The sequence below is a fragment of the Stigmatopora nigra genome, chromosome 12, assembly GCF_051989575.1.
Source record: "Stigmatopora nigra isolate UIUO_SnigA chromosome 12, RoL_Snig_1.1, whole genome shotgun sequence".
Lineage (NCBI taxonomy): Eukaryota > Metazoa > Chordata > Actinopteri > Syngnathiformes > Syngnathidae > Stigmatopora > Stigmatopora nigra.
In genome coordinates, this window is record NC_135519.1 from 10,424,204 (window position 1) to 10,449,567 (window position 25,364).

Below are 25,364 nucleotides of genomic sequence, written 5' to 3' on the forward strand. Positions count from 1 at the left end.
AAGGTCTTATAAATGAAATGACTTTCCTTTGTATTAAAGAATAACAAAATGAATGTAGAATTAGGAATGAGTTCTCCGGGTGACACAACCATGCCTATAGAGCAAAAGCGTGGACCATGAATTCCAAAGGCAACATGTGGTACTGACTAGAATTATGTTGTCTTTGAGTTTGTGGCGGAGTCGTTATTAGATTTGATCATGTTTGTCTTATCTGTCTGTTAAAGTTATTTATCTTTGGCCGGTCTGCCTATCAGGTTGTGTCCCAAGTGCTTTGATTTTAATACTGTTGTTTGTGTAACCTAAGACATATTGCCAGTGACGTTCACACGCTTCACGGGACCTTTGACTTTCTTTTTTTTTTTCTTGTCAGAGGCCAGTTCAGAAAAATTTCACGCAAGCAGCAAGCAAATGCCTTTTTTTTTTTTAAGAACTCTGATTGTCGGGTACATTTCTTTTTGTGGGAGATCCTTTGCATATTGATTTGGATCACATATTGTCGGCCATCAGCCATGCTTTTTATTTTAAATGTGGTTATTTTAATTTAAATATTAAAGAATAATGACAATGGGCAGCATAATAGTTCATTTTCACTAGTCAAATCATCTTGCCCAAACTTGGATCAAGAAATTTGTTTAATTTTGGCAAATTTGACAAGGCAAGGTTCTGTAATGAAGCTGTGCTTGCAGAAGGAAACAAAGATACAGACTTTGACCAGAGCAACAGAAAATATACAAATAAAATAAACATGGCATTTTCTTTGTTTTTCCAGTCACAACTACATGAGAGGCTCCATCACCATCTATATTATCAACTTACATCGTTCTCGAAAGAAAATCAAGTTGGCTGGAACACTCCGGAACAAGACTGTTCATCAATACCTTTTGCAACCTTATGGCAATGAAGGACTCAAAGCCAAGTTAGTAAACACCCATGCACACACAAACACACACACGCACACACACATACTTACCAACAAAATGACTGAAACAAATGGTTTATAAGGATTTATCCAAACGTTAAAATTTAATCAATATCAGAATATTCTAAATCTTGTTAGAGCTACTTTAGCCTACTATTTTTTTGTTGTATATTTTTTACTGGACGACTGAAGAACCAATAAGTGCAATTCAGTGGCCCAAGCATATCATGTTATTAGAAAGTAAATCCCCAACTTTAAAATGATAAATTGTCATAATAAATAACAACAATTTTGTTCAATCAAATCAAATAAAAAAACACAATGACAAACAAAGAATGATTTTTAAATAAAAACAATCGCTTTAGCATTTAAATGAGTAATGATTTCAGATGACTGCTGTTTATACCAACGCTTATACAGGACTGAACATTGAAAGATATGTTGCAGGAAAATCAAGCATCAAAAAATAATTCACCCTAATAACTTGCTGCCCTAAAAATTGTCTGTAGTGGAAAAATTCGGTTGCCTTGCTGTTTCTCTCGATGCTCCCAATTCAATGTCGAGATTGTAGGCCATTGATTATGACTTCAGTTAATTCATGGGAAATGCAGTAGCACCCTCACGTGGGCAAAAGATATACTTAGTAAACAAACGAATCATTTTATCTCCAAACTATTCCATAAAGAGCCACAGTGGGTGCATCTTATTGTTCCAACTGATTCAGCACAAACAGTTTAACCAATGAGGTTTTTTATTTGTGATGGCAATCAAGTAATGACACATCTAAGACACCAGATTGGTGAAAATGTATATCCTATTCATTGGTTGGAATGAAAACCCACTGCGGCCCACGAGGGCTGGTTTGGACACCCAGACTCTACACTAGTGGTGCCTAACTTTTGTCCTCAATGGCCTATCCAGTCTGTTCTCCATATATTCCCTCTTCTACCAGACTTGAATCAAATGATCCACTCATCAGCATGCTGTCCAGTCGCTTGATCTCGATGCTCTGCTTTACATAGTATAGTTTTATAAGATATAAAAGCACAATTTTATAGTCCTGTCCTTTTCCTTTGCTCCTTCTGTTAGACATGTGCAACTGAACGGCGAGAGGCTGTTAATGCTGGACAATGAGACCTTTCCAGAAATAAAACCAAAGACTCTGCGGGCAGGACGGACAATAGCAATGCCTCCCATGACCATTGGCTTCTATGTTGTCAAAAACATGAATGCATACGCCTGCCGAAGATAACACAGAATAACTTTTTTTCCTGAGTGAAGGGCAAGCGAGGAGGGATAAACAAGGTTAAAAAGTGAACATGTGCACACATGAAGGCGAAAATGAAATAACAACCCAAACCTAACCACTTACGTTTTTTGTTGTTGTTGTAATGTATTTTCCCAAGCCACTCAGAGCCACATGTGGCTCTGGATCTGTGGGTTGATGATCCGTGTGCTATTTTGACTTAAAACCCATCACCTCCAACTGGAAATGATAGGGAACCCACTAATTCTGCAACACGGTGTGAAAATATTAAATATTTTTAGTGGTCTTAATGGCAGTGGACTGATGTGATGTAATGTGCACTTTATTGTCTTTTGTCATTACTAAGAGTTGATGCCAAAAAGTAATCAGATACCCATTTGGTCTGTGGAATGACGGTTGTGCATGTAATCAGTCCTGATCCCTGTTTCAAAAAAGGTCAGGGATCGCTGCTTTACAAGTTGTGTTTCGAATTTACAGGAAGAGGGAATTCATCTTTGACTCGATTAAGGTCCGATTCCTTTGCCAGGCCATCAAAGTGCAAAACTTTTTCTGCCTTTCAGCCAAAAGTTTTATCCTGTCAATCACAAAAAAAGGAGAGAAAATTCAGAACAGGCAAAACTTATTAATGTAGAGAAAACTAAATGAGCGCATTACATTTGTGTTTAACTGATGAAGCTACTGATGGTGTCTTACACAATGTTAAGTGGATATTTCATTTTTCCTCTCAAACACTTATGTTTTGTTTTTATTGTGTGTCACTGTTGCTTAGCTGCAGAGGATAGTGGAATTTACATTTAAATTGAAATCAAATGTTCTGGAAAAATCTCCAACTAGCATTATAAAATATAATTTGCGTTCGATTTTGGACATTTATCTGCCTCCTCCTTTGAATCAGAGTTTAGTTTAGATGTAGCAATGAAGAAAACATTCTGAAGTTTCATTTTAAAATGTCTCGACCATTACTTTAACAATGTATAGTTGTCTTGTGCTGCTACCTTTTATGTATTGTGTACATATTGTCCATAATAGTTTACAATCTTAAATCAATCAAAGTAGTAAAGCGGTTCCAAAAGGTATCAAGCCTTCTTGATGTGGGCCCTTGTAAAGTTTTATTAAGTATAACCCATGCATGGAACTTTTGTCTGGTGTGCAATGAAAATAGTATTTGAATATCTACTGTCTAACTTGCTTTTTAAATATATTTTTGGGGTTTGAGTGAATTGTGGAATGTACATTAGAGAGTCAGTTACTATGCATTAATTTATATCACAGCTTTTTCTGTCTTTTTATGTTGTTGTTCATCTGTTGTGGCAAGGATACATACATTAATTAGAGTGCTAATTGGGAACATTTTAAACCAACATTAAACTAACCCTATTAAGACATCCAGAAATGTGTTTATATATTGGAAAATATCAGATATTGGTATGTGCATTAGGCATTATATATAAACCTGAACAGGCTATGTTAGAGCTTAATGCATTGTTGCACTCATGCATGCTCTTGATAATCCACTGTGCCTAATATATAAAATTAAGTTTATTCCTTCATGTTTCTCCTTATAATCTGGTGTTCTTCATTGTTTGAAAATTTGTGTATTTTGAATATTTCCACAGTGAAACTATTTCATCATTAAAATAAAATTGTTAATTTATTCAGTTATTTTTTCTTTTTATTGTAAAGATAGAGAAGTCAATAATTACATGCTTGGTCAAAGGTTTTGAAAAGTCTAAAGATGCAATAATGGGTTGAATTGCAATTTTGATCCTCTTCAGTTGTTCTTCATTTAATTTTTCTTGACCTAGAACAATGTTCCACATGAGTCCAACATAATCCGCATATGTGCATTTTTGACATGAAGAAAGATTGAAGTAGTAACATTAAACACCACCCTGAGCTTCTTGTGTTAACTGGTGGTTATGTGGTTGTCACTTTGGCTCAAGTTCTCGAGTATTTACTTGCAGGTGATCTTTTAAGGTTTTTACAAGGTGCATGCTTAATTTTAAAGGCCAAGAGTGTTGACATGATGTGAGATTTAAAGCAAAGCGGTTAACACTGAAACCAGGCGTCTTGAAGGCTCCCACAGTCCCACCACCGTAGGCAGTTTTTTCCCTCTTTAGGTTTATGAGAAAACACAGAATGTTGCTGTGTTAAGTTTATACTGAATTGAACTGCTCTGTCTCGAGAAAATTGTTTGGGATCATGTGTCAAAGTTGGTTTAAAGTGCCGGCAGCCGAAAAATGTTTAAAGCGAGGGTCTACATGAAGGACACGTCCCCAAACTTTTTAAAAAGCCATGTTGGAATAACTGTCACCTTCAATCATATAGCACCAAATTAAATTCAAGTTTACTTAGAGGCACATATGGGACACACTTGTAACAAACACCTGTATTTTCCTTTGTCGATTTTATTTGGCTTTCTGAAAATGGCCTCATTGTGTCTAATTGGCTTGCCTTATTTATTGACAATGATTTTTTTTGCAATTTTTTTACTGATTAGTAAGACAACACTTGTTTAATGTACATCAATGTTTTTGTCCAGTGTTTAACATTTTAAATAAGTATGAATAAACGCCATCACACGTGAGTAATATGAATTTAAATGTATTTAACAGTGCAAAGTGAAATTGAGATAAAGCTAAATTGGCTAAAAATAAGAGTGACGGTAAAGTCATTTTGAATCCCTTCCCATGCAATTTCCCCGAAAAGCATTAAGAATAATCAAGAAGAGGCAGAAATGTACAGTTCTATAAATGCAGACTAATAATGGATTCTTTTCTCAGAATACAAAGTTAATTGCTATTCCAATAGCCTTGGGAAAGACACTGAACCCTAATTTGCTCCCCAGTGGGTTGGCTGCCGCTGGCTTGGCAGCAGCACCATTTGTGTATACGTATACTAAATATATACGTGTGGATGGGTGAATGTGAGCTAATGTGAAGTGCTTTGGGTACTGCAGAAACATAAAGCACTTTACGTTTACTGTTCTCTTCATTTTACTGTAATTAGTTGATTTTAAGGATAAATAAAAGTTAGTTTTCTTAAAAAACACAAACAACTTAATTCACACAATTGGTACAATCATATTAATGTAATAAACTGTACATCACACGTGGTTATTGATTCCCTTGTACTTTATAATAGTGTAATTAAGTAAGTAATTTTTTTCCACAGATTACTGATTTCTTCTGGATTATGTATATATTTTTTAAAGAAAATTATAATTATAAAAAAAAACATGATCCCTTGCCAGGCGAGGTTATGTATGAATGTGTTGACGTTTACATCTTTGCCTGGGAAAACCCTGTACAAGTATACGTTATTTTATTTATTTATTTAATTACATTCCAACCACTAAAGATGTCGGTTTTGTGATCGCTATTCATGTTCTATCTGATTTTTCTTGGCTACACAAATCTGTATCGTATCAAAATTTTCAGTGCGGAATGTATGCTTGGCTTCTTGAGCGAAGCATAAAACTAAACATTTATGTTTCATTAACCTTGCTGGGCTTAAAAGGGTCCCTGAGTGCACCAAGTTCCACGTTTGGGCCAACAGCTAATCTGCTCCCGTCAGTGTTCTGGGAAGCCAGACTCTTGTTTTCTCTGACTCCTGTATATACTGAGTAAACATGCTGAAATCCTCCAAGCTGGTTCTGGGGGTGAGGGGGGCCTTGCTTGTCTTTTGGCTGATCAGATTGTATAAACAGTTAAGGCAGGGACCGCCCTGGACAACAACTTTCTCCGTACTGCAAAGACGCTGTCACGCCACTGAAATTATTATTCCTACAAATTTATTGCGTCTTGTAAAAATGTAGCTCTGCAGTTTTGGGTTCACCAAAGCGGCTCCTCTTATTCTCTTTAATTCTACAACAACAATGTTAAAATTAGTCCTTTATATTTTACTCAATATATTATCCCTGAGGTGTTTAGCGTGTCGTCCTCAAAGTCTTGGTGTCGTGGGTTCGATCTGAGGTCAGTATTCACTATGGTGAGTTTGCATGTTCTGTCTGAGCTTGTATGGGTTTTCTCCGGGTACTCCAGTACAAACATGGTAGGCCTGTTGAACTATCTAAATTGCCCCCAAAAACATGCATGTAGACTGGTTCAACACTCTAAATTGTATGTAGGTATAAGTCTGAATATGAATGGTTGTTTGTCTCCTAGTGGTCTGTGATTGGCTGGCAACTAAGCTTGGCTCCAGCACCCCCTGCAACCCTTGCTAAGGTAAGAAAATTAATATCTTAAAATGTCAGTGTTGGTCATGATTTGCACTCGAGTCAGCACACGGCACTGGCACACAAACACATTTATTTAAAAATAAATACATAAATAAATACTGCAGTGTATACTGGCTCGCACAAACACTGCCAGTGCTGAGGTCACATGATGTAGTCGTGCTGCGGCCACGTGATGTGGTCGTGCTGCGGCTCAAATGCGGAAGGAATGCAGAGCACAATTATGCACACAAACTGGACGAAATTTTCAAATCAAGCAAGAACATATCATTGGAACCTAATGTCAACACCGTCAGCACTGAAAAACTCAAAGTAAGTCTTTATGCCCTTGAAATTGTTATATTAAATTGGTGGAAAGTACGTGTTCTTTAAGAAAGTTTGAAACTTTCTTGAACATTTTCAAGGACTAAATAGAAGAACAGGAATATGGTAAAATTTGCCAAGAATAATCATAATCGTTTCTAAAACTGATTTAATATGTAATTTGATCTGCACAACACAAAAACACTGAAACATATCGCAAGTGATGTAGCTGTTCATGGACAATGAATCATAATTTACTATCATCAATTTACAATCATTTTCATCATTCATGCATATTTTAGATGGGCTTTCATCAAGGACCCCTCTTTCCAACTATCTTGTATTTTAACTTAACAGTAAAAGTTATCCATTTTCCATTGTGGTTCTTAAAAGCAGCCCGATTGTCTGTGTGATTAATCAAAATAAGACAGTTGGAAACATCTGTTTTTACTTTGGAAAGCAATCATCAACATTTTTTTTTTTTGCAGTCTTTGGACCAACCCAGTAAATGAATTGTAATCACTTTGATTTAATTTGAAGAAATACCCTGTGTTCTCCAAAAGAAAGACATTATTCTGTTTATCTATTCATTGAAAACAATTTATCCACATATTGATTGATAAATATTTTTTGCAGCTCTCTTCATCACATCTGATTCAATAAAGGTGCTGTATATAAGTTTTTCATGCAGATTGGTGGAGTCCTTCCAAAGAAAGAAGGCAATTATTGCAAATGAAAGCCTTGCTCATCACCACCGAGAGTGCTGAGGTTCTCTTCCATTGGACAGACTTGGGCTTCCAGAAGAGTATCCAGGAGCAGTATGGCGCCGCCCAAGAAGAAGGCCAGAGGGTAGAGATGAAAGGTTTAAATTATAGCTACATGTGATTACCTGTCTTGTAATAAATCAACAATATGTGGTCATTAAAGCTTCCAGCCTTTGAAGACAGTATTAGCACCTTGTTCGCGCCTATCATCATTTCCTGCAGCTCCATGGTGGACAGGATGGGTGACAGCTACACCTGCTTCACCACAGAGAACAACCACATCTATGTACTTCAGCAGGTACAGCAAATAACACAAAACATATGTAATAGATAGTCAAGTTTTCACACTTATGTGTAAATGACCTTCTGTGCTGCCCTACAGTTTGACGAGTGTCTTTACATTGCCGTGAATGGGGATGGCGAGGAGGAGGAGGACGACCTGAGGAGGAAGATATATGTAACCAAGAAGATTTTAGAGGTCCTCTTTGGCATGGTCACTCTCAGCGGTAGCCTCATCAGGAGAGAGTAAGACATGTCCGAAATGTGCACTACTCAGTGGCAGTTTTCTTACGATTGGGGTTTATGTTGACTTCTTGTACTTTATATTGTTCTTCTGTCATTGATGTGAGCTCACACATTATGAATGCTTTTGTTTTTGTTGTTATTGTGTAGACTCCGTCCTCAAGACACAGAGCAAAGGGCACGTCTGTGGAGACATCTTCAGAGTCTGTTAGACACTCACAACCACCTCAGGGAGAATGACCAGAGTTTCTTAGTGGAGGTAGAGTGTATTCACCATCTTATTTTTCCAAGAAAGACTAAACAAAATCTTCATTAGTGTTATATGTGTCTGATTTTTCACCTTTTTGCGTTTTGCACCCTTCTGGTGAATTTCCCCAGTATGGGATGAATAAAATTTCATCTAATCTAATAATGGGACTGTTTTTTTCTTGAACATGTCCCTATTTACTTTAATAAAACAAAGAGCAAAACAAAATTTTAATTTAGTTACATCTCTTAAAAGTGTTCACTTGTCATTTGATCACATCTTTGTTTAAATATTTCACCGCTAGATGGCGATAAAAAGATTTAACTGAATGTTTTGCATTTTGTATGGAGAACTGGTCAAATACAGATGCATAATGATGTTATGATCAGTGATTGAGTTTTTTTCTCTTGTAAGGCGGTGGAGAGGCTCATCCACCCCACATTGTGTGAGCAATGCATTGAGTTCTTAGAGCGTCGTCTGGTTCAACAGCTTAACAACAGTGTAGAGAGGTCTGGTGAGGAGGTCCAGCATGCTTTCATCCTGGTGCACACCAAATTACTGGCCTTCTACTCCAGGTACTTCCACTTGCAGTTGCTTACCACATTATCTTACCTTCCTCAAATAACTTGAAGCATTCACAAATGCATCTTCAGCCGTAGTGCGAGCACGCTCTCCACTTCAGACCTTTTGGCCCTCATCATCATGGCTCAAAACATGTATCCTAGCAACATAGACCAAGATGACCACTCATCTGAGGTATGTACTATGTACTTTACAGAGTGACAATTACTTTGGCCTTCAAGGTTTTCAACATGGTTTTAATTAATGTTATTTTATCAATTATGCACATCATTTTTTCTCTTTTTTTTTGGAAGGATTTTGATAGTACGAGTGGCTCAGGCGCCGAGAACTTTTACACACCTCAGCCTTCCCCCACTGACTCAAGCTCTTCAGGTAAGTTTCTATGTGTGTGTGTATATATTTAAACATTAGTTACTATATTTTTAGACATTGAAGAAATGTGATTTGTATACTTTGATACTTTTTGAGCAAACCTTTTTCATACTCGATGTGTTCTTTCCCTTTAAATGTAATAAAATGCGTACTCTACCAAATACATATATGTAATGTTTCTAATTTTGGCAAATTTCATCTTTCTTTCTTCCAGAAAAACAAACAAAACAAGAAGCCACGGTGTTTGAGTTTGTAGATCCCGACATTCATGTTTGTCTTGATAATACTTTTGTGTGATATTACACCAATAATTTCATTACATGTCCAATGTTTTCATTGCATTGTTTTGCTTTCAGATGGCAGAAGACAGTCTACACACTCTGGATGTTCCTCCTCCTGATCCATCCGCTCCACGCAGGGTGTTTTTAGAGGTGTCTCACAAGGAGGGTCTGTATCCGATGATGCCTCACTCCATGTACTGCCTGCCTCTCTGGCCGGGAATAACACTGGTACTCCTAACTAAGGTTTGTGAATATGTGCGTCTCTTTCCTTAATAGGCCTATCACAATAATTATACTATGTCGACTGAGCTCCCAACAGGCTTTCATAAAAAATATAGTATAGCTATTTCTTATGTGTTACCATTCAATATAACATGAATGACTGAATTTTTCATACCTTTTGTATGCAATTTTACCAGGTTTAGTTTAAGTTATACTGTTCACGGCAACAGGAAAACAAATTGATGATAGTATTTTTTATCGCAATCGTTTCTGGGAAAATGTCTCTCATACTATCATGTTCTTTTTTAATTTTACCTTATACTGTCCTTGTTCTACTAATCTTTGTTCAGATTCCCACCAGTGCAGTGGCTGCGTCCGTTTACATGTTTCTGGAGGCTTTTGCCAAACTGGAGAAACGTTTGAGTGAAGGCCAGGAGGGATCATCTGCTACTAGAAGTCAACCAACCATACATGACATAAGAAGCAAACTTGACAAATTCATCAAAGCTCTTGGGCCCAGTGACATTCAAGTATTGATTTTCAGTTTTCTTTTTTTCACATTAAATTGAACTAAACTATAAACAAAGCATAATTTGTTAATATGTTTACGGACTAATGCGCTTCATGGATCCTTGATGCAGTTATCAAATTTTCCATGCATTTTGCTGGGTGTTTTCATAATTTTTAACCGCCACCACTTTATAAATGTAGTGCTCTCAGAATGCATTGTCAAACACATTCATTTTGTTGCTAGCATAAATCTCCAGGGTTCCTTTTATGAAACAATGAGTTATTTTCAAGTATAGGTGCCAACTTATTATCAAGGGAAGACCCTTGGCATTACTACAGAAGAATGATTTATGACTAACCATAGGTGGTTAGACATATATTAAAAGAATGGGATAACCAGAGTTTGCTCACATATGCCTATTGTTCCCCAAAGCCAAAAAATCTAGTTACTTCGTCCAATGTAAACAAACTGGGGATTTTATTGGCAAAGAAGGTTCTGTGCGGTGGTTGGTGTCATTAAAGAAGAACCAATTAAATCCAGGCATGAGTGGTTTGACAGATTTGAAAAGAACAGACACCCACTGCGTGCTATGTTTCTTTTTTCTTGGATTTTATTAAATTTGGATCATGCGTCTTATCATAGAGTGTGGAGATTGAGTAATTCTGTTGATTTGTGTTACCATATGTAGCTCTGGCTGACAAGTTTGGCATTGTGCTCTTTTTAATGCAGTCTTCCCATTTACAAAATGTCTGGAGTGAGTTCAAGAATCGGGCCTTTTCCCGAGGTGGACATGGCTTCAACAAAGAGTGAGTACTTTTGCTGGCTGTGAATGTTCCCTTTTCCAAGGGTAAATCTTGCTTTGTTTTCATTGCAGTCTCATCCCTTGGTGTCAAAACATGAAAACTCAGCTGTGCGGCATTTACCGCCAGTGCTTCCTAATTGACGCCGGTCCGGCTGACATTCGTCGGAAACTTTCTCCCGTTCTGCAGGAGCGAGCCCAAGCCATGCTGCAGTACGTATTAGGCAGTATGGTATTTACTCAGAGAGCAAAAGGTGTTTACAGTATTTACTGCATTCTCCAATCTATAAATTGCTACGCAGTAGAAATCGAATTCAAAATAACTCCGCACAACAAAAAAATGTAAGTCCCTTTTCATGGGGATTTATGTGGAATCTTGGAATCAAGTACCACTATGTAGTTTCAGATGATATAGGGCCAGTGTGGATACTATATTCGCACTCTCTTGTAAATTTCATTAGGAAATATTTAGAAACAAAATTATTGTCAATCTTAGAGACAGTTTTCCCTATCAACATCTTGTTGTCAATGTATCAATCATTCAAAGCCCTATCCAGTCATACTTGGATAACATTTTATAACATTTTGATTATTTTTTTGTCCTATCCAGATTTATGTAGCTAAACATTTTTGCCCACAAACTGTCAATAATTAGATATTTTTTTTGTTTTCAGGTTATATCCTATAAACTCTAGAGAAATTAATTGAATTGCTGCCATGTATAATTTGCTAAGTAGATATTTGGGAAATTCAGTTGTTGGAATGGTATATCTGATGTATGGTTTGGAGTATAGTTCAAACCCAGTTATTTAATACAACGCATTAATTGGGTATATGGAAATAGACTTGAATTTCTCATGAAAATGTTGCTCAATTTGTCTCCTGTCTTCCTTTTCCTTGTCTTGTCTGCTCCCAGGGAAAAGCTAATAGACTGGAAGGACTTCTTGCTAGTGAAAAGCAAGCGAAACATAACCATGGTGTCATATCCTGTCATAGAATCACCCCATCACTCGTATATCCTCGGATAAGACATCTCATAGTGCCCATGCTGTCCTTGACCCATTTGACCTCACGTACCTGGAGGACTTCCCAGGCCTCATCCACTTCATTTGCGTGGATCGATCTACAGGCCAGATGATCGCACCGTCCCTCAACGTCACTGAACGCACCACATCAGAGCTGGGAAAAGGACCAGTGGCTCAGTTTATTAAAAACAAGGTGAGTTGCACTTGTCAGGCAAATACTGTGTACAATTTCAAGTGGGTGACTTTACCTAACAACAACACCTTTTAATGATCCTCTTCAGATTGTAAATTTAATTGGCTCTATTTAATATTTATGATATGTTTGCTGCAATATCTGCCATTGTAGGAACACTGCAGATACTTCATAGATACTACTCTAAAGCAGGCTTTTTTGTCCAAGCACAACCTAAAAAAGTAGTTTTTTTCAGACATAGAAAATATGATAGCAGGATGCTAGCTTCTATTTGTGTATTTTCAATGATTTGCATTATGTTGCCTCAACCTACTGTATTACATTTAAGGTTTGGAAGCTTGTGAGCACAACACGGCGATACCTCCAAAAGGGTTACTCTACTGTCACGCTACGAGACGGCGACTTCTATTTCTGCTACTTCCTCTGGTTTGAAAATGAAACTGTAAGTTTGTTCAACTACCTTCATGAAGAAATACTATTTCATTTTAAATTAACTTGTGTAACCTATCAGGGCTACAAGTTGGATGCAGTGGAAATGCCCACCCTACCCGATGACTCTGCTCCCATCGGGACGCTTGCTTGGGATTACTACAGGTGAGAGGACTTCACTGAACTTTATTTATTTATTTTTAGAATAATTTCAATTTACATCGACTGTCTTCAGGAAGCTGCTTCGCTACTACAGTAAGAGCCATCAAGGTGAGGTGGTAAAGTGCTATGAGTTGCTCACTGTGCACCTGGGTGTCATTCCCACTGACATCATCCTGCAGCACTGCAAACAGCTGGCCAGCAAGCTGTGGGAGCCCTCGCGCAACCCACTCCTCTAGACATTCAGCATACAGTACTGTAGAATAAGCCCACTTTAGTTATGCACATTTTAATATTTTATTATAGCACTTTTGTGACAGTCTGCTTCTTTTTTTTCCATGCCACCAACACGGCAACATACATAAAAAAAAAAACTTGGTTAGATCACTGTCATGCTGTGAGGTGCTGACATTTATCATAAGTATTCATTCATGTTAATGACAGGTGTCATGTCATGATAAAGGCTGTCATATACCATAAGAAGCATGTGTTATTGTTCACATGGAGTTTTATCTTTCTTTACAGAAAATGAATGACAGTATTTTTCTTGCATGCATTTTCTTTAGCAGTCCATATAGGTAGTTTAGTGATATTCTTCTTTTTTAGGGGAAGGTCACACAAAGTTAAAATCCGATCCATCCATCCATCTTCAACATGTATCCTTATCAGGGTCACTGGGTTATGGAGCATATCCCAGCTGATTTCAGGCTACAGACAGAGAACAACCTAAACTCTTCGCAAGTCAGTCGTAGGACACACTCAAAGACAGAAAACCGTCCGCAGTCAGAATCACACCTTCACCGGGTTGGAATCGATCCCATGCTGCCTTAATGTACCACCATGCCATCAATGACCAACTCTTAAAACTCATTTAAAGGGTGTGTTCATATTTATCATTCCAAACATACATCCATAATTGTGTGTAGGAGTGTATATCAATAGGTATACCAATTCAAACATTCATAAATTATTGGTTGTGAATGGGCTATTTTTGTTACCAAATTACTATAATAAAGTAGGCCCACTGTGCCATTATTAGGATGATGATATAACTTTCTGTCAAGAAGGGCATTTTCAGTCATGTACTTATCCTCTAATCTTTATGTGTATAGTTGAATTCACCAAGTTCTTCGTCAAACCCTAAGGATGTGCTTCAAAGGTCAGTTTCCACCGCTTCCAAGCAGCTGCGTGGTCACAGTAATGTAGGACATCATCATCATAATCAACCTCACGGCGGGAAGCAAAGGGAGGAGGTGAGCACATTCCAAGTTCACATTAGTGTCAGCGTCTGAGCATCCGCATCACAGAGCTCCCGTGAGGTCGTTGACAGCACCGGCTGCCACCAGCTGCCGCAAAAAGAGCTTCTCAGAGGAGACGTCATGAACTACCTGCAGGTACAAGAACACAAAGTGGAACAAACACCTCCTCTGAGGCCAAACACAAATGGGATAGACCTTCATTGTATATTAAATATGACTGGATTATTATGAGGGATTCCTACTCAAAATACAATTCAAAAACTCGAGATTTTGCTGGTAATAACTTGCATTGAACGCCACTGATATAGTTGGACTTACTTGAGCCTTCATGGCAGCCATGTGTATGGTCTCGTAGTAGTGAAGACGGGCATGTGGGTGCTGCATGTTGTAACCAAAGCCTGCCAGGCTCACATGATCACAGAGCTGTAGCGCCATGACCACTGCACCAGCCCCGAGAGTGGGCACCCTTATCTTCAACACAACACATGCTTACTACAGTATTTCTTCCTGCCATTTAGTAAAGAGCAGTTTCTTCAAATATCTTTGTAATGAAAAATTGTTATCAGTTAAGTTCATTTATGACCCATTTATGGAAGAGTCTGGGGTCGAGTCAGATCTGAGGGTTAATAAGGTGCAAAAAAATACTCACTTTTCTTTGTTTGTGTGAATATTTCTGCAGGACTTCACCAGTCCTGCGAATAATATCTGGATGGAGGATTTGAAAGTTATATGCCTTCAAAGGGATATCATCCACCACATCCTTCCAGAACCACAACTTGGACCAGAATCCCTTTGAAAAGAGTGAGGTAAGGCACAGATCTATTTCTTATTTCAATTCAATGTGTCCATTTCTGTTGGTGCGCACCCACCAGAGGTTGTTTATTGATGATAGACGTGAGCCAGTCCAGGTCCAGACTCTTGAACACCACAAGAGCAATGATGGAGGTCTCGTTGTATTCATTGGCGGAGCTAGGTGCTCCCTCGGGGTAAATTAACCGGATAGTGGTGCGAGAACCAGTGTCTCTCTCATATCCTAGCACTGGAGCGTTATTCATCCTCGATGGGGGTGAGAAAGAAAATTCACATGATTATCTTTTACAATACAGTCTTTTTGAAAGGTGCACAAGTTAGAGCAGTATCTCAAACAACAGAATAGCTGCCACAGTAACCCTTCAGTTATAAAATTTTTAAAGTTCAATATGTTTTTCACGAATATGGCAGGAGAGCAAAAGAGGAACGAGGTAAAGAGGAGCCGAATGCAGGTCAGCAAGATCGGAGCAAGTACGCAATCCAATATGCTTTATTATTAACAAAAGTACTGAATTATAAATGGGAGGAAGAAAAAAAACAAAAGCAGCTTGTCCTACAAGGGAAAAACCCAGGCACTAAGAATGCTGGAATTGAAAAAAAAACCCCACAACAACATGACATTTTTAAAATACTTATTCTACTTTTCTCCAAATCTAACATTTTGTGATGAAATAACCCAGTTGTTTAAAAAAATAGTAATCTCTAGGGTCCTTTATTCATTCATTTTTCATACTGCTTATTCTCACATGGGTCGCGGGGGTGCTGAAGCCTATCCCAGCCAACTATGAGCACCAGGCAGGGGACACCCTTAATTGGTGGCCAGCCAATCGCAGGGCAAAAACATCCACACTCACACTCATACCTAGGGACAATTTAGAGTGTTAAAAACAACTTCTTTTGTTATTAACGGATAGTAAAACATCTCTCCTCAATCTGTTTGCCAAACACACCTGATGATGACATCGTACTGATCTATATGCGCTCCCAGGCGACTCCCATGGAGGACTCCTCCACTGCCCACCACCACACATCTTGTACAGCGACCTCCTCTATGCAAAGACCAAGGCAAGCCGGGTTTGGGCAAAGAGGCCAGTGCCCGAGCCAGATGCTCTTGACACCCACGGAGCCCCAGAGGAGGGGACTCATCCCATGCTGCGGCGCTCCCTTCTCGCCGTAGAAACACGGGGATATCCGTCAGGGCTGATGAACATGGAAGCTGCTTCAGATGCTCCACGCACCAGTGACGGTGACAGCGACCAGACAACAGAGAGGCCGAACGGTTCAGTACATCCTGAAAATGAGGAGACTGTGCATGTGCATCATGTCTGCAAGGGTGCCTTTGTTGGTGTGTATACATACAAACCTCCTGGTTGAAATATTGATTATCAGACAGAGAGAATTTATCCAGGGGGAAATAGGCTGGAATAAGAATAGCAGCATAACATCCAACCAGAAGAAGCATAAAGATGACAGCGTTTTCAGTCCTGGATGACAACATCACAGTATTATGTTGGCTTTTTAGCTGACCATGGCCAGGTGAGCATGTAAAGCAATACTAGTACTGGCACTCTTCTGTTAAAATTGCTTTGACATAGTCACTCAAGCAAAAACTTTAGCATTTGGATTAGGGAAACCCGCTTAAAAAACTTAAAATATATACACTTAAGTAATTAACATGAGTTTTTTTTTGCTGTTATTTTCTAGCAATGTCTCATACAGATTTTGGAGACAGTCCTATGATCTTTTACCATCCTGATCAAAGTCACCTGAAAAAGGTAAGATAACATCAGCAACTTAAGTGAAGTTCAGGCTTAATACAAATCTATGAATTTAGAAAAATGATAGAACAAATCCTGATTTTGACCTGATTGTATGTGTATTTTAACTTGCATGATGTTTGTTTTTAGAGTAGCATGATGCAGCCCAATTCTTTTATTCATTTATTTATTTGTTTTACAAGACCCAAACCCAACCCAAGTGCTTTAGCTTCATCATCATCACAGCATTGCAATATAGCAGTTTTCCTGTTCCACTTTTTAATTTTTACCTGCTAATGAAAAAGTCTCTTCCTGCTGTATCGACTTGTCTGATTTCTGCTTTTGTCCTAAACTCTGCCTCGACAGCCTCAGGCAGATGTAGCGATACACCATGATGCTCTTTTACACTCAAGCCATTGAGGGTCACCATTCTAATGACACACTCCAACTCACAGGTAAAGTATATATTGACTTTTTACACATGATAGAAGTGTAATACAATAGCTATGTATTTTAGTTATCTTTACTCCATTCCATTAACAATGTTGCATTTTAAATTGTATATAATGGAAAAGTGTTGGAAAAGACTTTAAATACCTGCCAAGTCCTATAAAAGTATCAGGGTCTTTACTACATGGTGAAACTTATGTCCAGGTGGGTGAAATGGCCGAAGTTGCTTAGTACCTTCCCTCTCTGACTAGCACGAGTTATACATTAACTGTAGAGGTTTGGACATTGTTTCAATCCAGTCTGACCCCTTAGCCAACCCTATGACGTAAACCAAAATGTATTTGATTTTTTTCAGGGATTCTAACAAAAGCCTCTAATAATTTGTATTTCATGTTAAGTGATGTTTACACGCTTTTCAATGAAACACCTTTAGCGTATAGAATACAGGTGTTGCATGTATAATAATCGCTTTGAGGGGTGTTTCCTAGACAAAGGAAAAATAAGAAAAAGCTGGAATTTGCAGTCCTTTATTTTACACCAGGGTAATGTTTGATGAATAACCCAGAATAGTTTGTATTCCAGAACACGCTAACCACCAACAGAGCCCTCATTATTTAGATTTTTTCTTTCATGGCTGAACATAAAAATACTTTTTGCTAATTGCTGCCTACTATTAAACATGACATGGAGTTCAGGTGATTTGCTGTTGATTATATATGGTGACCATAATGTTCACAATGCTATTTTTAGAAATACTTCCCCATTAATGTGTTTTCCATAATGGCTCATGATTGTGTATCTCTGCGGGTAACGTATGATGTTGAAGTGGACTCACTGAGCACTTCTGTGGAGTCTAGGGATTATGCACAATTGTATTTTAGTATTCCTTCTGTTGTACAACTATAAAATAGAGTTAAATAGTAGAGAGATGAATTGTTCTTTATAGCATATAGTTTTTACTCAAGTAGAACTTAAATATTTGTTAAAAAAGACTAAAAATACACATGTCCAATCAGTAAAAGATTTTATTCAAGACCCCTTTATCACACGTGCCACATTATCTCTCAAAGTAATTAGTGTGAAATAAATTAATAAACAAATGGTGTAACCATGGTGATGGTCTCTGTAGAGGCACAGCAATATTAAAGCACCATACATATACTAATTATTTTGTGTTTTTTTGTAGTTTACAGCAGTCAAAATTAAAATAAAGACATGAAATGAAAAAAAAAACACAAAAGGAATATTAAATGATCCTAGTGTGTTTTTTGGAACATGCACCGCTTGGCATTTTTCCAACTCAGTCTTTACAATTGCTCTCTGCAGTTTATTTATGTTAATAAAAGGCAGAGTTCAAAGCAAGCAACAATAGAAGCCTCTATTGATTTTTTTTTACCCTCATGTATTATAGAAATGAATACAACAATAACACACACAATACTTTGGGAGCATTTAAAATGAAGGTCTGATTATACCTTTAGTTTTATCTGTATCTGCAATAATGTGCCAACTTTTGGATTCTTCGAAAAAGGAAAAAAAGAAAAAAACATTTGGATGTGCCCGGTATATGATTTCCCACATCCAATATTTTATCACTCTTTGGTTGAAGGTTGGAAGCAAGCAACCACAAAACACTTTTGAAGGCCTATTTTTCATCACATAGCAGTAGTTGTTGCATCTCAATGGTTCTCTGATATACGCTACGGCACAGTAGGTCCAAGTTAATACAATCACTGTGCACTTCACACAAAAAAAACCACACAGACTGTACATAAAGTATTTCAGCTAGCTGCCTCAGTTTAGGTCCTGGTCTAAAGGCCTTGTTTTTTTTTTTTTTTTTCAACATCAGGTTTGAAAATGTCCAGATAGGAAGTGCTTCTATTGTGAACATTGTACAATGAAATCCTCTCTGGAGTCATTACCACATACAGTCAAGCGAGTACCGCTTGGATCTCTGGAGTTGCAGCTTAGCAACATGTCTGTCAAAGTGAAGGCAGCCTTCAAGTATGCGACGCAAATCCATTTGTATGTTCTGCGCGCGCACATGCACACACATACATATGTGCACACATGATAGCAATGATGCAGAAGAGGAGAGGATGAGCAAATGAGCTTGGTGCACCCCAAAACAGCTTTAAGGCAAAAGGGAAAAGAAGATGAATATGGAGATGTATCATTCTGCAGTTTTTTCTTTCTAAGTGCACGAGATCTCAGCTTGTTTGACAGCACTTTTGGTACACTATAATTAAAAGTAATAGGACCCTCCGTTCCATCAAGAAAGAGTATTATTTTTTCAATTTATGTCGTTTTAAAAAGTCACTAAATTACATTCGTTTTTTTTATGTGCAACAACCCCCTCTTGGAAGGTATAAAAGGGAGAATATTTTTGTTTGGAGGGCTGTTGTCTTATTGTGCGTCATTTGAAGTTAGGTACAATTTATAATATTATTATTATAGGATTAATGATTGAAATATGACAATACCATCAGTTTTTACCAGATAATTCATGACTTTTTTCTCATAAAATTACAACTTCTCTCATTTTCTTAAATTAATGCAGTTCTCTTCTTAGTTATGCAATTATTCACATCAAGTTAGGACTTTTTTATCTTAGAAAAATACCAGAAACTTTTGAAAAATCTTTTAAATAATTTTTATCCCCTTCTGAAAGTTTTTTATGTCAAGAAATGACATTTATCTTTCTCCAGATAACCTTTTTTTCGAGATTTCTGAATGGAGTTAATATCTTATAAAATCTTTTAACATGTTCCTAAAAACCTTGACTGTATCATCAAGTGTTATGTTTTTGCACTTAAACATCTATGACTGTTTTTTTAATGATTTTCTGAAATTTCTATCATTTTCATTAGTGTTGTTATTTTCAGCATGGCCAAATAAGTCGTTAATAGTCGACTAATGTATAAAATATGCTGCCAAAGTCCCCTTCTCAGTCTTTTGTTATCACATTCAGACACCATTAATGAGTCTGAACTCCAAAGTAGAGTAAATATGGATATGACAAAAGAGTTTTTTCTGTTTTCCCCAAAAACATAGTGCAGAAGAAACAAAAAAAGAGCATGAGGGGGAGGAGTACACCTCCCGGAGGCACTGCAGAACAAGCAAAAACCATGACGTGATGTCAAGATCAGGCAGTCAAAGAGCGACACTGCGAGCATTGTTGGCCGATGCCTGCGCCCTCTGCACCACGCTAGTACATTTCTCTCGCCTTTGGAGTTTGTGGTTCTGAAACAAGCCCTCATTCCTGGGAATGCCATGTGTTCCGTGTGGGAACGTCAACAGTCCTGCAGGTAAACACAACTCATGAACCTTCCAGTTTCAATGTTTTACTCCACAGTTGCCGTGTACGTAGCATGACACTGACCGTATCCTTCCACACGTCCACCTTTGAATTCTCCTTCAAACTTCATTCCGTCGACACGACTAAAGATTCCCAGACCCTGAAACTTTCCATGTGCGAACTCCCCCTCGTACCTGCCGTAGCGACAAAACAAAATGCAATAATATTAAAAGATCACTGCTTATGTGAAGAAAAAGATAGATTGCGATTTGCTGACGCACCTGGACCCGTCTGTAAAGAGCAGAACTCCAGCGCCATGAAAAAGTCCGTCCTCAAACTGCCCTGAGAAACAGGTTCCATCCTGGAACTTGAGCTGACCGGTTCCATGCCTCCGACCTAGAAAAAAAGAGCATAATATCACCATTAAAGAATGCCAAACTATATTAACACTAGATGACTGCCTGACTATAACTTCCTTATAACCAAACAAATATTGTTAGATGTCATTAATACAAAATAATAAGATGCACAAGGCAGAGAAACTAAGTCTTTTCCAAGCCGTGCCACCACTATCTATCAGGTGAATTACTACAGACTTCCTTGTGAACCTCCCTACTGTCAGCTAAAGGTTTAGAAGTAAATTAGGAGTCCCATCTGCCTCCTGTGTGACAGGAATTAACTGTACTCTAATCCATTTGATATTTACCAGGGATTTTTGCTTCAGGAATCAACCAGGGAATGATCTAACCTCCCCTTGATACTCTGTAGTGTCCAAAAAATGGGCTTCACCACAAATTGATGAGATAGGATCTACAGTAGACTTATGCACCGCACAGGTTTATTAATAGCCTACAGGATTTAGGAGTGTGTTCTTAAAATATAACTGGGAAGAGAATAAAAGCTTTTACATGGCACTACTCTAGTGTCTCTCAGGCTTTTTTATTTTTTTGGTGATGCCTTTGGCGGCACGGTGGAAACCGTGGTCAGCACGTCTGCCTCACAGTTCTGAGATTTAGGCTTTGACCTTGCTTTGTGCAATTAGCATGTTTTCACCATGCTTGTGTGAGTTTTCTCTGGGTACTCCAGTTTCCACACAAATTCCAAAAACATGCATGCATGCGAGGCTGGTTGAACACCCTAAATTTTCCTTAAGTATGAGTTTGATGATGAATAATTGTTCATTTCTTTGTGTCCTGCAATTGGATGAAGACCAATTCTTTGTCCACATTTGGCAGGGATAGTCTCCAGCACCCCCCACGAGGATAAGTAATTATGCTAAATAGGAAAAACAAAGTCAGGAAAATTGTGTTTGTCCTTCAATGCACATTGTGCAGTTCATTTGGGAATGCGTCTTTCCCACCTGGGGGCAGTACAAATTGCACACATGCATATTATTTACTTGTGGCCCGCCTCCTCTCTCCTTATCAGTTCAGGAGATTTGTTCTTTCCAGAGGATAAAGAACACAAGCCTGCAGCACTCCTAGAATCAAGTTTGTGGTCGTACATAAGAGTAAAAAAAGAGCAAATGATGGTGGTTATAATGGCGTTGAGGGTTGGGGAGGAACAAAACTTTTCACTTGTATCTTAAGGCGCCCGGATACGTATTCATAGATCTATACTTGGTCAGCACTTGCCTTCTTTCCACTCGCCATGATACTCCTCTCCAGTGGCATAGGTGAAGGAGCCTCTGGTCAGTGTCATGTTGCCCTCTCAATCGGACAAACACATTAAGGTACAAGAGGTTTACCTTTGGCCTCCCACCTGAATCAGGGACAAATCGCCCTAATGAGATTATTACAGTGTCACCAGACAGAAGGAAAAGCATCTCTTTGGATGTAACATATAACATCATCATACTGTTAACAACTTAAATTGAGCTACAATTGAGGTTCTTTGTGTGGCCTTGGGATATTATCATAAAATGCCAACACGGTATAGAATTTTACCTATTTGGTATGACGTCTCATGTCTCACATTTGTTGTTAAATTGACAGAATGGACGCACGTGACCATTTCAATCAAATGCTGCTGCAAACAAGTGTGATCAAATGGAAGCCAGGTGTCATTTTTCGCACACAGTCGTCTTTTTTAATTATATAACGAATATCAGGAATGTCAACTATAATAACCCTGTCATAATTAAAAGAAAAGCACACTAGTGACTGTATCCCTCTGTGTTTAGGGCATGCGTTGACGCAAATATTCTTGCAAGATCATACGGTAGATGCCCCTTTTTCTAACGAGTCAATTATCAGCTCTAACGGCACTAAAAAGCAAGAATGGTAAAAATGGGAAATGCTTATTTATTTACCTGCACGCTACGTTTGTTGTCTCTGAATCATGTAGGCGACGTAAAGGAGCCGATGGGCGTAAAAAATATGATAACCGGTGGAGGAGCGTATGATGCCTTTATGTGGCTCGTAAAGTAGCGCTTTTACGGAGAAGCGGGTAATAAATACGCATTCAATCCTCCACCTTGGGTGTTACACATAATTTATTATAAAACATATTAATTCATTTAGAAAATTATGTGTTTGTGTGCTCTTTATGGCATGCTATTAGCTTTCCACTATTCTAGTGTGCAAATGTCCGATATATTTGGAGGCATCATTACATCAGCACCATGGCTAGCGCCCTTGTTACTTTTTCATTGCCTGTGTATTTGCTCATTGAAAAAAGTCCCCGTGGTTGCAGTCACGGTGCTTCAGCGGCAAAGCAGTATTTACCACAACATCATTCCGGCTACACTCATTATATCACGTGTAAAAAAAATGTAACACTTTGATTAAAGTCTGCATTTTACTGTCACTATAATACAGCGCCTATAATTATCAAGGATCGCCCTAACACAGTTCTGTGCTCGAGGGTACTATCCTAGGTGAATAAATTGCCCCTACGTATGACTTTGTGCGTCAATGGTTGTATAATTGGCTGGGATAGGCTCCAGCACCCCTTGACTATTGTGAGGATAAGTGGTTCAGAAAATCAATGAATATATATTTCCACTTCATCCCCACCAAAGTGGTGATTGTGCATCCTCTTGGGTTCCTTACTGATGTGATAGAAAATCATAATGATCTATACTGTTTTAAACTTTCATTTATTCATTTCCAAACCGTGAATCCTCACTAGGGTTGTGTGGCCGGCCAATCACAGAGCACAACAAGACAAACAATCAATCACTCTTACCTATGAACAATTTTAGAGTGTTCAACCAGCCTACAATGCATGCTTTTGGGACGTGGGAAGAAATCAGAGTAGATGGGAAAAAAAATCTGTGCAAGCCCGAGTAGAACATGCAAACTCCATACAATGACGACCGACCTGTGATCAAACCCTCGACCCTAGAACTGTGAGGGTGAAGCATTGACCACTTGCCCACCTGGCCCCATGGTGCAAACTTATTCATTCAAAGCACATGGCTCTACTTCATCTTTAATTGAGTCAAATGTTGTCTATTTTAATATAGGATTTGGATCCTTTCTCTAAAGAGCTGGGGAACTTTAAAAACGACATTCAACAATAAAATGTACGTTGCAAACATCATTTAAATTTATTTCACGCATTGGAAATGTAATGCCCTTACGATTGTGTGATGTGAATTAATTGAGCTTTCAAAACCATATGCAGTCGATGCCTGTTTCACATCATATTCATCTGCGGGAGCAATTATTGCAGAGAGCAGCTTGCTTGTGATTAAGTCACGCTTTGTTATGGTTGCGTAATGAGTCTCTGTAAAGATGATAAGGCAGTGATAAATGATCCCACGAGGCTCCATTATGACTATTATGACCTCCTAGCTATCAGCAATAAATAATTATATAGTTTGTGCTTGTGAGATGCCTAGTTGTTGGACGAAATTGTTATGAATTCATTTAAAATTTGGACATTTGTGTTTGTTTGTTTTTAAACCATGAAGTAATCATTTGTTACATCGTCGAAATTAGTTCATTACATTTTTGGTAACACATTTTTTAAATGCTTCTTATGACAGCATTGTAAGACTAATACTCATGACATAAAAGCTATCATTCTGACAAGCATGTCATGATACTTGAATGAAAGAATGCTGTTGACAGGTGTCAACCATAACCCAAAGACATTTATACCGTGTAAACTTTTCATCAAAAATGATATATTATTTTATTTGAAGACAGTTAACATCTGTCATGAGCATTCATTCATATTCATGACTGGTGTTAAACCACTTCTTTTGACACTGTCATCTGCATTTAAATAATGTGTCAAACTTTCTTATTTTTACCTATTTTTCTTTGTTTAGATCATCTTTTTGGACATGCTGATTGATACATTTTTGCAGTAAACATTTTATTGTGTCACATGGGAGTTTAGGCACTCTACCTTATTTTCTATATTGTAGTGTTTATTATATCTGGACAGAAGACTGTCTATGGGGAATCAGAAAGAACAAGGGGATAGGCATTATGATAATGACATTATGACAAAAAATGATAAGGTAATATATCTGTACCTATACATATGTGGCATTAGAATTGTGAGGCAGATGTGCTAATCACTCCCCACCGCGCTGAACAATTTTAAATTATTGTTTTATAATTTGTTACTAAATTATTTTATGACTGGTGATTTTTCATTGTTCTTTAACAGACAAAGGGGACCTCATGTGGATCTTTGTTCATTGCTTCATGCATATGGTAGGTCAAAATGATGTGTGCCATCTGGTTGTTTTGTGAGGTGCAATTAGTAACTTATAAATCAATCTTCTTGGCTCAACAAGCAGATTTGTCATCAAATCACTCGCCCGATTTCAGTGCAGGCAGCAATCGGTGATAGTGTGATTGGTATTCAATGGTCATCTATCTGTGTGCCCTACAACTGACTGGCGACCAATCTAGGGTGTAGTCCGCCTTTCACCAAGATAAACACTGATGGAATGAATGGATTGGACGTCCACAGACGTCAATGGCATGCATTCA

General features: G+C 38.0%; 4 protein-coding genes across 12 annotated transcripts in view; 2 read left to right on the forward strand and 2 right to left on the reverse strand.

Moving 5' to 3' along the window:
- hpse2 (heparanase 2) overlaps positions 1 to 3,401 on the forward strand; it is a 38,233-nt gene extending 34,832 nt beyond the window's left edge. For all 3 annotated transcript variants that reach the window (XM_077729987.1, XM_077729986.1, XM_077729985.1), the window contains 2 exons: positions 770 to 916; positions 2,009 to 3,401. In XM_077729987.1, coding sequence (XP_077586113.1) covers positions 770 to 916; positions 2,009 to 2,171 — 310 coding nt within the window. In that variant the 3' untranslated portion in view covers positions 2,172 to 3,401. The remainder of the gene's footprint in view (positions 1 to 769; positions 917 to 2,008) is intronic.
- Positions 3,402 to 6,565: 3,164 nt separating this feature from the next.
- On the forward strand, positions 6,566 to 20,852 carry hps1 (HPS1 biogenesis of lysosomal organelles complex 3 subunit 1). Of its 4 annotated transcripts, none has more exons than XM_077729845.1 (23): positions 6,566 to 6,735; positions 7,406 to 7,575; positions 7,654 to 7,788; positions 7,873 to 8,015; positions 8,163 to 8,271; positions 8,674 to 8,834; positions 8,913 to 9,015; positions 9,135 to 9,213; positions 9,428 to 9,483; positions 9,570 to 9,737; positions 10,067 to 10,246; positions 10,957 to 11,033; positions 11,102 to 11,239; positions 11,943 to 12,007; positions 12,099 to 12,244; positions 12,573 to 12,686; positions 12,756 to 12,838; positions 12,909 to 14,226; positions 14,771 to 14,897; positions 15,890 to 16,246; positions 16,310 to 16,437; positions 17,025 to 17,113; positions 20,163 to 20,852. In XM_077729845.1, the coding sequence occupies exons 2-18, from the start codon at positions 7,459 to 7,461 to the stop codon at positions 13,069 to 13,071; spliced, it is 2,037 nt and encodes a 678-aa protein (XP_077585971.1). In that variant the 5' UTR covers positions 6,566 to 6,735; positions 7,406 to 7,458; the 3' UTR covers positions 13,072 to 14,226; positions 14,771 to 14,897; positions 15,890 to 16,246; positions 16,310 to 16,437; positions 17,025 to 17,113; positions 20,163 to 20,852. The 4 variants fall into 4 exon arrangements, with proteins under 4 accessions (XP_077585971.1, XP_077585972.1, XP_077585969.1 ...); XM_077729846.1 differs by having other exon boundaries at positions 7,418 to 7,575; XM_077729843.1 differs by having other exon boundaries at positions 7,363 to 7,575; positions 20,163 to 20,851.
- st3gal7 (ST3 beta-galactoside alpha-2,3-sialyltransferase 7) lies at positions 13,112 to 17,354 on the reverse strand. 4 transcript variants are annotated; one of them, XM_077729851.1, is made up of 8 exons: positions 17,256 to 17,354; positions 16,949 to 17,106; positions 16,265 to 16,385; positions 15,852 to 16,192; positions 14,961 to 15,147; positions 14,741 to 14,881; positions 14,410 to 14,562; positions 13,112 to 14,220 (listed from the first exon to the last, which is right to left on the reverse strand). In XM_077729851.1, exons 2-8 carry the CDS (start codon positions 17,086 to 17,088, stop codon positions 14,134 to 14,136), a joined length of 1,170 nt encoding a protein of 389 aa, XP_077585977.1. In that variant the 5' UTR covers positions 17,089 to 17,106; positions 17,256 to 17,354; the 3' UTR covers positions 13,112 to 14,133. The 4 variants fall into 4 exon arrangements, with proteins under 4 accessions (XP_077585977.1, XP_077585973.1, XP_077585975.1 ...); XM_077729847.1 differs by having other exon boundaries at positions 15,852 to 16,207; XM_077729849.1 differs by having other exon boundaries at positions 15,852 to 16,207; positions 16,949 to 17,089; positions 17,256 to 17,353.
- Positions 18,153 to 22,805, reverse strand: morn4 (MORN repeat containing 4). Its single transcript, XM_077729852.1, has 5 exons — positions 22,718 to 22,805; positions 22,041 to 22,167; positions 20,688 to 20,802; positions 20,491 to 20,600; positions 18,153 to 20,410 (listed from the first exon to the last, which is right to left on the reverse strand). The coding sequence occupies exons 2-5, from the start codon at positions 22,105 to 22,107 to the stop codon at positions 20,262 to 20,264; spliced, it is 441 nt and encodes a 146-aa protein (XP_077585978.1). The 5' UTR covers positions 22,108 to 22,167; positions 22,718 to 22,805; the 3' UTR covers positions 18,153 to 20,261.
- Between the last annotated feature and the right edge of the window lie 2,559 nt (positions 22,806 to 25,364).